Below are 11,799 nucleotides of genomic sequence, written 5' to 3'. Positions count from 1 at the left end.
AATTCTAAATTTGTGTAAACTAAATAACATGGTCTCAACGTATGTAAAGCAAAAATGGACAGAATGAAAAGGAGAAATAAACAAATTTATAAGCCTGTGTAGGATATTTTAACTTACTAATTTATAGAACATGCAGACAAAAAGTCTGTGAAGATACAGATATGTGAACAGCACAGTTAATAGGACCCAATAGACATAAATAGAATACTAACCTAAAAGGAGAATATGAACTGTTTTTAAACATAGAATATTTTAAAAAATCAACCATGTTAGGGGCACCTGGGTGGCTCAGTCAGTTAAGAACTGAAATCAGGTCATGGTGTCAGGGTCCTGAGATCAAGCCCCACCTCCCGCTCCATGCTCGGCAGTGAATCTGTTTGAGATTCTCTCTCCCTTTGCCCCTATCCCAGATCGCACATGTATTCTCTTTCTTTAGAATAAAAATCAAACATGTTCTTCGTTCAAAAGCAAACCTCAATAAATTTTAAAGGATTTAAATCATATATATTTCTGTAATAACAGAGCAAATGTGTTGGAAATCAATAAGGATAACAGATCATCTGCGTATATTTGAAAATTAAGAAATGTACGCCTAAATGATTATGCATCAAAAATAATCCTGAGGGAATTTAGATAATATTTTGACCTCAATGATAATAAGAATAACATATATTAAGCCTTGTGGGTGCAGGCAAAACAGTATCCATAAGGAAATATACAGGTTCTAATTCCCTAATTTGTAAAGAAGTTAGTAAAACAGCAAAATAAAAAAGAAGGAAATAATAAAGAAAGAAATAGAAAAAATATAATAGAAACTAAGAATAAAACTAACATTTGTCCTTTAAAAGGTCTAATGTAATTGCTAAAATACTCTGGTGAGGTCTGATCCAAAAAAGAGAGAAGGTACAAATAATTGAAATCAAGAATGAAAGGAGAAAGAGCAGTACAAATCTGGCATACATTAAAAACACAAGAGGATATTTATGAGCAAGTAAACAGTATAAGAAACAAAAATATCTGTCATAAACACTACATATAGTGGTGAAACATAGAAAGTCCTTATTTTGAGACTGGGAACAGGACAGTAAGCCTGCTAATACCACATCTTTTCCAATATTGATCTGGAGTCCTAGCCATGTAGTAGAGTTAGAAGGAAAAGTAAATAAATTAGGAATAAAGGAACAAAACTCAATATTTGCAAGTGATGTGATTGGGTGCTTTGACAATCCAAATGAATATAGAAATAAATTACTGTGAGTAGGAAATTTTATGATAGGGAAGTTTACTGAATTTAAATATTATTTTGGGAAAAAATCAGCTTAATTTCTATATATTGGCAACAAAGAAAACGAAATATTAAAAAGATGTTATTTATAATAGTATCAGAAATATCAAGTATGTATGAATAAGTCTAATAAAAGATACGCAAAACTTCTGCAAAATGACAAACTTCTGTTAAGAGACATTACAGAAGATCTGAATGAATTGAAAAATACATCATATTCACGGATTAGGAGGCTCAGTATTGTAAAGGTACCTGTTCTCTCCTAGTTTGGATCCTATGGATTCAATGCAATATCAACCAAAAATTCCAAAAGGTTCTATTGTGGCTGTATTGTTGTTTTATTTTTTTTTCTGCACTTGCGTAGCAGTTATATACATGTTTGTTTTTCCATAACTACTGAAACTGGACACTTATGTTTTATGCACTTTTTGTATGCTTGCTTTATTTTAAACTAGGTAAAAAAGCACAGTGTAAAACAGTGTAATAGAATTATTCATATATAGAGATGTATATACTAACATAAACAATTTTTTTCTAACAGGAAATCCAAGAAATTGTTAACATTGGTTGCTTTTAGGGACAGGGATTTGAGAAGATGAAAGGAAACAGGCTTTTTGCATATTGAATCTTTTGTATTATTTGAATTTCCTAATCATGTTCATGTTGGGATTATGGGTCAATTTGTAAATTTTTATAAATTAAATAAACTTATTTAATTACTTATTTTAAAGTAAAACCAGAAAAATTAAATCATGTTAAAAGCTCCAGAGGGAAGCAAGGCAGGGAAAAACACTTTTTAAAGAATCATATTATAATCATTTCAGAAAGCAAATATTTTAATGACATCAACAACCTCCCTATAACTTAGGTTTCATAGATCTGTGTATCCACACTGTCTACTCTGAAGTAGGATTACCATGAAGCTAATGGATTTAAGCTTCAGAGTCCCTCATTTGGACAGGCCCTTTTAAACGCTTGTGCCTAATTTTGTATTTATAATTTTAAATAGTTTTTCTTAAAGAAGACTCCTCAAATTATGTAAGTTTGAAGCTCCCCAAAGCCTGATTCCAACATAGGTTGTGAATCATCTTAAAGGAAGAAATTCTTACCTGCCCTGAATATGAAGATTTGTAGAAATAATGAACTGTGGTTGTAACGAAAATTTCTTTGTCTGAACAATAGATTCACTGAAGATAAACTTTTATCAGGCATTGAGAATTTGCAGTTTACCTACTCCAGGAATGCCTTCTACTTGCCAGAGGTGAATCACCGCCTCTTATGCATAAATCTGTGCTCTTTCTCTAATTTTACTGAGGCATGTATTTTAGTCTACTTGGCTTATATAACAAACACCATAGACTGGGTGGCTTATAAACAAAAACTTATTTCTCACAGTTCTAGACACTGGGAAATTCAAGACCAAGGCACTAGCAGGTCTCTATCTAGTGAGTCAGCTTTATAGTTCATAAACTGCTATCTTCTCACTTGTGTTCTCACATGGGAAAAGGAGCAGGGGGGCTCTCAGAGCCTCTTTTACGAAGGTACTAATCCCACTCAGGAGGCCTCCACCTCAGAACCTATCACCTTCCAAAGATGATACCTCAGAATACCATCACATTGGGGGATTAGGTTTCAATATACAAATTTGGGGAGGACACAAACATTCAGTCTTTGGTATTTATAGTGTGTACAGTGTGCTTGTTAAGCTACTCTACTACTAAACAGTGAGCTACAAAATGGCTAGGACCCTGTTTCAATTATTTTTATACCCCAGGGCCTAGAAAAGATCCCAGTATGCAATAAATGTTTAATTGGATCTTTTTAAAATACCGTATTGTGTGTAAAGGAAGCCTAACCACAATTCATCACTTTAGTAAAATTCATATGAAAGAGATACATTGCTAAACCATATACATATACATGAAGTAATTTGGTCACATTTTGCATAAGATAGATTATAAACTTTTAAGACCAAGGACCAAATAATATTATGAATCATTTTTAAAACAAAAGTATAAAAAATGTGAAAATCCAACATCCTAACACTACATTTGTTTCAATTTTTTTTTAATAAATAAAAACTTACACATAACAGACTCCACCTTTAAACCATTCCCTTATACTATCCCTTGGCCTCTCTCCTGAGAGATGAACCCCACCCTGAAGTTGGAGTGTATCCATCCTGTCCATATGTTCTCGTTTTTAACCACTTAAGAAAATATATGCACAAACAATGGATACCAGTATTCTATGTTTAATAGATTAAGCCAGGATTATCTAATACAAACACCTGAGCCACATGTTTAAACATTTAAATGTCCTCATAGCCACATTTAAAATAATAGAAACAAGTAAACTTTATTTTAATATTTCATTTAAACCAGTATGCTCAAAATATTATTATTTCAACATGTAATCGATATAAAAATTATTAATGAGCCATTCAATATACTTTTTGAAAAATTTCTGGTACTAAGTCTTTGAAATCCTGGGTGCCTGGGAGGCTCAGTGGGTTACGCCTCTACCTTAGGCTCAGGTCACAATCTCAGGGTCCTGGAATTGAGGCCGAGGCCCAAGGCCAGAGGCCGGAGGCCGCCATCTGGCTCTCTGCCCAGCAGGGAGCCTGCTTTCCCCCTCCTCTGCCTACCTGCAATCTCTCTCTCTCTCTGTCAAATAAATAAATAAAATCTTAAAAAAAAAAAAAAAGAATTCTAAGTCTTTGAAATCCTGTTAGTTCATACATCACATTTCAACTTGGATTCTAAATTTAGATTTCACAAAATTTAAATTGAGAAAATATATTCATATATTCAAGTTGTTCCAAACACACTTAAAGGTTTTCCAATAACTGAAATCCGTTTGTAAAATTTAGTTTAAATTAACAATTTAGTTTTTCAGTAAAAATAACCATCAGACACCCTACTGGAGAGTGCAGCTTAAAAAAGTAACAAAATACTCACCATTCATTATCTTTCTTTCGCCCATTCAATTTATGTAACATTTTAATGTTTCTTTTTTTCCTTTGCCATATCCTAGAAAGGACAAGCACAGAAGAAATGGATGCCTTTGAATTTCAGGGCAGATGACATTTACGTTTTTTTTAAAAAATCATCTATCACTAAATCCACTCAGCAAGTCTAAACTTTTAAAAGAACCAGCTCTGTATTTTTGCTTCAACAATGGGATTGCTAAACAGGATGCATCTGATAAAAACAGTGACGCGCTGCAACTAGCAAAGGTGCAGCTTTCATATCAGCCGCTCCCATTCTTCTACCCCGCCCTCCACAAGCACGCGCCCACAGGCACGCACGCACACACACGCAAAGGCGCACACACACACGCACTCTACACGCACAAGCACACAGGCACTGGCAGGCACCCAAGGAAATGCAGTGTCTTTCTCGCCTCTCATTCCGTAGAAAGAACGCCAGGAAGTTTCTGACGAGCACTCGCGCTAACTTGGTATTGGTAGGGTTCCACGTCCCCTTTTATAGGATATTGGACTCCGCCCTTCTCCAGGTCCATTAGAGAAGAAATTGTAAAGGTTGGAGGTGGAAGCGTAAAGAAGCCCTGTTATAACCAGTCAGCAGCTCCACCTCACGAAGCGACCAGCTTTGCGTACCCAAGAATAAAACCTGATCCTCGCCGGAACGTGCAAGGATTTAAAAACGGCCTCAAGCTGTGGCACTGGGGTCACGGTCGGGGTCCGGACGGGCGTTTTTGCCTAAGCAGGAGCCCCTAAACAAGCTGGTGCGTCAATGAATGGAACTATTATCCAGAGGCCTTGTTAGCAGCAGAACCTGCAGGACCTCCAGGGCTCGAAGAGCGCCAGCCCTACTGAGTTGTACTTGGTTTGGGTTTCCCACAACAGCATGGCCACACCAAAAATTCTTTTTCCACAGATAGGAAAACGGCTCCGAAACTTTTTTTACCCCAACACCTTCACTCCCGTCCCCTCCTAGGCCCCGCTCGGCGCATTTTGCCCTTCGCCTCAGGAGCTGAGTGACCCCTTCGTCTGGAATGCCAACTCTGCAAAATTCCGGTAGCCAAACACAAATCAACCTCCCGGGAGAAACAAGAAGCGAGAAACACCACAACCCCCAACCGCACGTTAGTGTTTTCCAAAAAGAAAAGAAAAAAAAAGAAGCCCGACCCATTGCCACGCGATGCATGCTAGGATAAGTAGTTCCTCCAATCCCCAAGGCGCCGAGTCAAGAAGGAACTCAGGTTGATTGCCCCCGCAGAGAACTACAATTCCCGTGGTGCCCCGCTACAGAGTGGAAGGGGCGGGACAGGAGAGAACGCATCGCGCTTGCGCAAGTCGAGGGGCCGGAGGGAGGCGGAGGCGCTCGGGTCCAACTGCTGAAGCGTCTCCATGTGACAGTGAGCGGGGTCCTAACTCCTGGCGCCGCCCCACTCTGGTTCTTGACCGAAAGCACTGTCCCCTGTCCCAGCGCCAGCAGACAACAACAGGCTAGGACGCTTGCTGTCTGGCCGTGCCGCCGGAGGAATTGCCTCGGCGGGGTCAGGTGTCTGAGGGATCTTGCGGAGATCCCGGAGTCTCCGGAGAGGCGGAGCGGGGATTTCTGTCAGCGCCGGCGTCCCAAAGCGCGGAGACATGAACGGCTTCACGCCTGAGGAGATGAGCCGTGGAGGGGACGCGGCCGCCGCAGTAGCCGCAGTGGTCGCTGCCGCCGCGGCTGCCGCAGCTTCAGCCGGGAACGGGGCAGGGGCTGGCGCCGGGGCTGAGGTGCCCGGTGCCGGGGCCGTCTCTGCTGCTGGACCCCCGGGAGCGGCTGGCCCCGGCCCCGGACAGCTGTGCTGTCTACGGGAGGACGGTGAGCGGTGCGGCCGGGCGGCTGGGAACGCCAGCTTCAGCAAGAGGATCCAGAAGAGCATCTCCCAGAAGAAGGTGAAAATCGAGCTGGATAAGAGCGTAAGTGACGGCGGGACGGCCCAGCCCTGCCCACCCCCTTGGGACTCCAGGAGCGGTGCCCACATGAATTGTTGGGTGGAAGGTTCAGGGTTCCCCTCGACCCGGCTGCAGTGCGAACCCGTTGTGTGGGCTCTGGTAGGAAGCAAACAACAAAGTCGCTGCAACTCCGACCGCCACCCCCAACAGACACATACTTGCACGCCGCTGTTCCGCTCCTCCCCCACCCCCACCGCTCCCTGAGTCCGTTCTGCTCACTGTCTAACCCCTTCCTCCTTCACTGAGATCGGGAAACGAAACAAAGGGGACAGTCGCTCGGAGGGCCCGGAGTAGTTTTCTTGCAGCCCGGCAGCTCCTTCTGGAATGGAGGCGCCTTCTTTGTTTTGCTGCCCTAGCTGGCGTGTGGCCGCAGGGAGTAACTACCCTCGTGTAGGCAAAAGTGGAGTCCTGCAGAGACCAAGGACCTGATACTGCGTAAAGAAAGACCCCTTTCCTCGTTCGCCCGAGTACGGAGTGAGGGAAGCCGAGCTCGCCCCGTGCCTTGCTGGGAGCCGGGATTGTGAACGATGTCAGCATGTAGCGCAGCTGCTCCGAACGTGGGGAGCACGTAGCCTCTGCGGTTTTGCCATCCCTTTGGCAGCCATCGGGATTTCTTTTTCCGTCCTTTTGAGCGTCTGGTTTTGTTTTTTGTTTGCTTTTGACCATTCATGAGGTTTTTAGGAACAACCATTGCCACTTTTCCGAGCTCTGGCTGGCGGTAAATGAATAAATAACAAGATGCAAGAACCTAGCACATGTCCTGCATAATTTTAACTTGGATTTAGTTTAGAAGTTAATTTAAAAGCCTTAGTCTTTAATCGTTTAGTTTTTTAAAGCTTTGAGTTTAATTGTGTTAATATATGCAGCCCAGTATTTCAAATGTTACCGTACAGCTCTCAAGACTACATTTAATTGAAGCTTTTGCGAAGTTCGTGATACTCTATGCCTGTTAAACAGTTCTTCAGTCATGCTCATAAACTTTTCAAGCAAACTTGAATAATTTCACATTGCTTTGGTTGGAAAAACGTAATACAAATAAATACATTCTCTAAATACTCAGAAGTTTATAATTCAAATTTATATACAAGTAGTATATGAAATCAGCTCATGTGTAAAAATGGGTAGTTTTGTATCTGGATTATAATTTGAATGTTGAGAAAGAATAGGAAGCATACATCATGCTGCTAAAATATGCTCTTTAGGTAGAGAAAATATTATCAAATATTTTGTGGGGCAACATCACCTTTCCCTTGTTAAAAAACAGCATGACCTACCAAATCTAGTTCACCTTCACTGCAATTTAATGACAAAATCCAGAGGTGGAATTTCTCATTCTGCTTCTCTGCCTCCCTTCCTCCCTTCCAACTCCCCACCCCCACCCCAATCCTTTTAACGGTATTGCCAGACTTGGTGTTTGTTCTAACTGAATACAGGATTTAAGCATAGAAACTTGGTTTTGTCCTAACAATGGCTGTTTTGACTGTTTTTATTTTTAATAATTCATTGTGCCCTATGTATTTTACTAATACATGGACACATTACATAATCATAAGTAGTTTGTGAAACTTTTCTGTTTCAGGCAAGGCATCTTTACATTTGTGATTATCATAAAAACTTAATTCAGAGTGTTCGAAACAGAAGAAAGAGGAAAGGGAGTGATGATGATGGAGGAGATTCACCTGTTCAAGATATTGATACTCCAGAGGTAGATAAAGTTTCTGTATGTTAAATGTAAATCCTAAGTATTCCATTCTGATACTTACATTGAAAAATATAAATTTTTAAAATACTTAAAGGGAAAAATCTGAAAATGAAAGCAAAATTAAATATAGCCAGTTAACAGGCAATTGTAGTTTGACTTATGTTTTCAGTTGACAATGCTTATGGCTCTGTTGACTTATAACTTCTTTTTTGCTCCCAGTTTTCAATATTTATCTTCAAAAGATTAAAGTGTACGTATATTTATAGTTTTGATTCTATAAAAGGAATAATGGAATTAATTAATGTAACTTTTGTTATTTAGTAATGGAATTACAGAATTACATTTTTACTGTGCCAAAATTGAAATGTTATTATATGTATCAAAGATAACTTTTCAACATTGCATGAACTAATTCTAATTCTTACACCTTTATTTTTTTCTAGGTGGATTTATACCAATTACAAGTAAATACACTTCGGAGATACAAAAGACACTTCAAACTATCAACCAGACCAGGACTTAATAAAGCACAACTTGTTGAGGTATGTATGAGTTTTAAATTATACTTTAAATGAGCCTGTTTATACAGAAAAGAGTCATAAAAGCCTAATGAAATTGTTAACGTAGTGTATATAATAGTACCTTTTAGTTAGATAGATCAGTTAATAAAAAATCTATTATGGAAGAATCTAGTTTCCTAGAAATATTTGTCTACCTCTTAAATTCCTTTATGTAACAAACACTCAATGGATTGTATGTAATTTTCTAAGCATTTTTAAATACTGGCTTTCAGTATTCAGTATTTCTGTTGGCTTTGAAATTCCACTTAGTAAACATTTATTGAACACTTAATTGAGGCATAATAAAAGAAATTGATAAACTTTGTTGTCTTTATTAGAATTTTTTTAAGTTTTTGACAGATTGGGTCTACAGATTAGCCCGTAAATAGTATTCCTATAACTTGTTGATTTAACTGTTTCAGAATTTGTCCTTGTTGATGTTAGTTTGTTTTAGTTGAGGCATCTGTCCTTTCTTCACATCTAGAAGATGCAAAGACTTTCATTCAAGACTTTACTTAGTTTGCTTTGATATAGAACTTCTATTTCTTTCTGTAAATTTTGAAATATGTTTCTTCTCAGGAATTAACAGAACCAAAAAATCTGTGAATCATATTAAGGCATTTATAGACTTCTATATTTATACCTTAATCATTTTAAGTAAAAATATTTAATCTATTGGAATATAAATTAAATATATAAATCAGTTTTCTCATATTTTTCAGCTTGGGTTTAGTAATGCAACATTTTCTAAAACGCGCATATTGAATAAGGTAAAAGATACAGAAGGTACAATTCTTTGGCAGAATGCTTTTTTAACATTGTTAAGAGTTAATATATTGACATTTTAGCTAGAATTTCTTCTTTCCTTCTTGCCTGAGCAACAAAAATTCAGTTTTTCTTTAAATTTGATTTAAAAGACCCAGTCCTTTTTAGATTGTATAGTATATTAATATAACATAAACATATATATTATCTACCATGATAAAACTGTATCCATATAGACAGATACTCATCAAGTAGAAGTTACCTTTGTTCTGGGACAAATGAGAACCAGAGAACTGATTATTATAAATGTTACATATAATGTACAGTTGACCCTTGAACAACACAAGGGTTATAATGGAACATAGTCAAAAGTCTGCATATAACTTTTGATTCCCCAAAAACTTAACTACTAATAGCCTACTATTGACTGGAAGCATTCCTGATACTATAGTCAGCATATTTTCTAAGTCATATGTATTATATATATTCTTACTATAGTCTCAGTAAAGTAACTTAAAGAAAAGAAAATGTTAAGAAAATCATATGGAGGAGAAAATACATTTACAGTACTGTACTGTATTTATTGAAATAAAAGTGTGTAAGTGGACCCTCACAGTTAAAATCTGTGTTGTACAAGGGTCAGAAGTATGTATTTTTTAAGTGCACCTGAAATATTTGATAATTTGATATTTAAAATTTACGTTATTTCTAAAACTACTTTCTTCTTTAGAAATGAGAAGAAATCCAAATGGCAATGCAAGTTATAGTTTATTTAGCAGTGATTCCAGAGTTAGGTGACTGCCCTCTTTAAATCTCTTAATTATTGTATGAATAACATTTTCTTTAAGAATTTTTGTCTTCCACATTCTAGATATACATAGCAACACTCCAGTTTAGTCTATTGCATTTCTCTTGGTTGCTGTGCATCTAGATGTTAGATTAGCAGAATGAAAAGGCCAGAAAGTAAACATTCTTCAGTGAATGTCTCTCTTTCCCTTCTCATTTTCCATGTATAATCTTTATTCAGAAAAACTTTCACGGAACCTTAAAAAAGAGTACTGCCAATGAATGAATGAATATAAGTTACAGCAAATATATTTGTAAGATAGTTTATAATTTGTATAGTACCAAAATTTTTTCAACTTCTATAATCCTTTTTCTGTGGGAGTAGGGTCTACTTTCTATTTTATTTCATTGGTACTTAAAATTGAAAAATATTTACCTCCTAATGTAGATTCTAGTTATAAAATTTAAATAAAAGTAAATAACTTCTAATTAATGTATATTGAATTGAGTGGATTAGAGGGTCATGCGAAGTCACACTGTCTCTTGTTCATAACATCTTATTCTTACATGCTTTTCATCTTGTTGGTATTTTGTTAAATAGTTTATTTTTAAAAGGAAATAGCTCTTATCAAGTAGCACTTTTTCCTTTGATGAATGTATATTTTACCTAGTATGACATCTGTCAATATCTGTAATTTCAGGTGTTTTTTTTTGTTTTTGTTTTTGTTTTTATAGATAGTTGGTTGCCACTTTAGGTCTATTCCAGTGAATGAAAAGGATACCTTAACATATTTCATCTACTCAGTGAAGAATGACAAGAACAAATCAGATCTCAAGGTTGATAGTAGTGTTCACTAAAAGAGATGGAATTGAGACTAAGACTTGGATGTTCCAGTGTTAAGACTGTTTACTCTTTTTTCACATGTAGAAATGTTCCTTGTGTATTTTTTTACAGAGGATTTTCTCTGGTTTTATTTTCTTTGTTTCTGACTCTAATAAATTAGTTGGAAACTCGTGTAAAATGAGCTTTCCTAGATTGAAAAATATTTTAAATAAAGCTGATTACTATTATAGTTGCTTCGGTGTATTTATTTTGTGAAATTTGATTTTTATATTAAATTGCCAAGGTACTAGCTTTAATTGAGAGTTTAAAGATCATTATGTTACACCCCCCCCCTTTTATTTTTAATTCCAAGAAATTAAGGTCAAGGAGAAGTAACAAACAGCATGTTTGCTTTCTCTGGGACAAGCTGATTTGGAATTAATATCCTAATGCTATAAAGTGCTTTTTGGTGCTAATGAGTTTGAGAAATAGACTTCCTTTGGGGTGCAACTTCTTTTTTACTTCCTTTTTTACTATTATTATTACTTGATAAAGTATTAGGAATAACAAAGAGTTTAATTTATATGCCTATCTCCTTCTAAAGAAGACAATATGCCAGGAAAGATAAACACAGTGCTAAAAGTTGAAATAACATAGAATTAGCTTTATTTGTTTCTTAAAATTTTGTCTTAGGGAAAAGATGTTTAAATGGCATGAATATAGAAAGAAGTTCTGCAGTGCCCTTTAATTTTCAGTCATGTCCTGTACTGTTTACATTGCAGATTAGAACTAGTAAGTTGGAGAGATCTAGAAATCTAAAAAGATCTTTAAATTTTGGTCCATACATAGCTCTAACTTGATTCATATTCTGCTTTCTTTTACATTTCATTTTCTATCAGTTTTTGA

At 36.9% G+C, this 11,799-nt stretch overlaps 1 protein-coding gene across 2 annotated transcripts; it reads left to right on the top strand.

Moving 5' to 3' along the window:
* Positions 1–5,651: 5,651 nt before the first annotated feature.
* LOC111154505 (Sin3A associated protein 30) lies at positions 5,652–11,143 on the top strand. 2 transcript variants are annotated; one of them, XM_022514144.1, is made up of 5 exons: positions 5,652–5,952; positions 6,070–6,221; positions 7,837–7,962; positions 8,403–8,501; positions 10,806–11,143. In XM_022514144.1, the coding sequence occupies exons 1-5, from the start codon at positions 5,904–5,906 to the stop codon at positions 10,926–10,928; spliced, it is 549 nt and encodes a 182-aa protein (XP_022369852.1). In that variant the 5' UTR covers positions 5,652–5,903; the 3' UTR covers positions 10,929–11,143. The 2 variants fall into 2 exon arrangements, with proteins under 2 accessions (XP_022369852.1, XP_022369842.1); XM_022514134.1 differs by having other exon boundaries at positions 5,652–6,221.
* The last annotated feature ends 656 nt before the right edge of the window (positions 11,144–11,799 follow it).

The sequence above is a fragment of the Enhydra lutris genome, unplaced genomic scaffold (assembly GCF_002288905.1).
Source record: "Enhydra lutris kenyoni isolate GAN:26980312 unplaced genomic scaffold, ASM228890v2 scaffoldscaffold3, whole genome shotgun sequence".
NCBI lineage: Eukaryota > Metazoa > Chordata > Mammalia > Carnivora > Mustelidae > Enhydra > Enhydra lutris.
The sequence above is the reverse complement of the archived record's forward strand: the minus strand, read 5'-3'. Positions and strand labels throughout refer to the sequence as shown.

Excerpts from the sequence above, each read along its gene's own strand:
- LOC111154505 (XM_022514134.1), top strand. The coding sequence starts at position 5,904 with ATGAACGGCTTCACGCCTGAGGAGATGAGCCGTGGAGGGGACGCGGCC. Across the intron at positions 7,963-8,402 it reads AAGATATTGATACTCCAGAG|GTGGATTTATACCAATTACA; the intron begins GTAGATAAAGTT and ends ATTTTTTTCTAG. Across the intron at positions 8,502-10,805 it reads ATAAAGCACAACTTGTTGAG|ATAGTTGGTTGCCACTTTAG; the intron begins GTATGTATGAGT and ends TTGTTTTTATAG.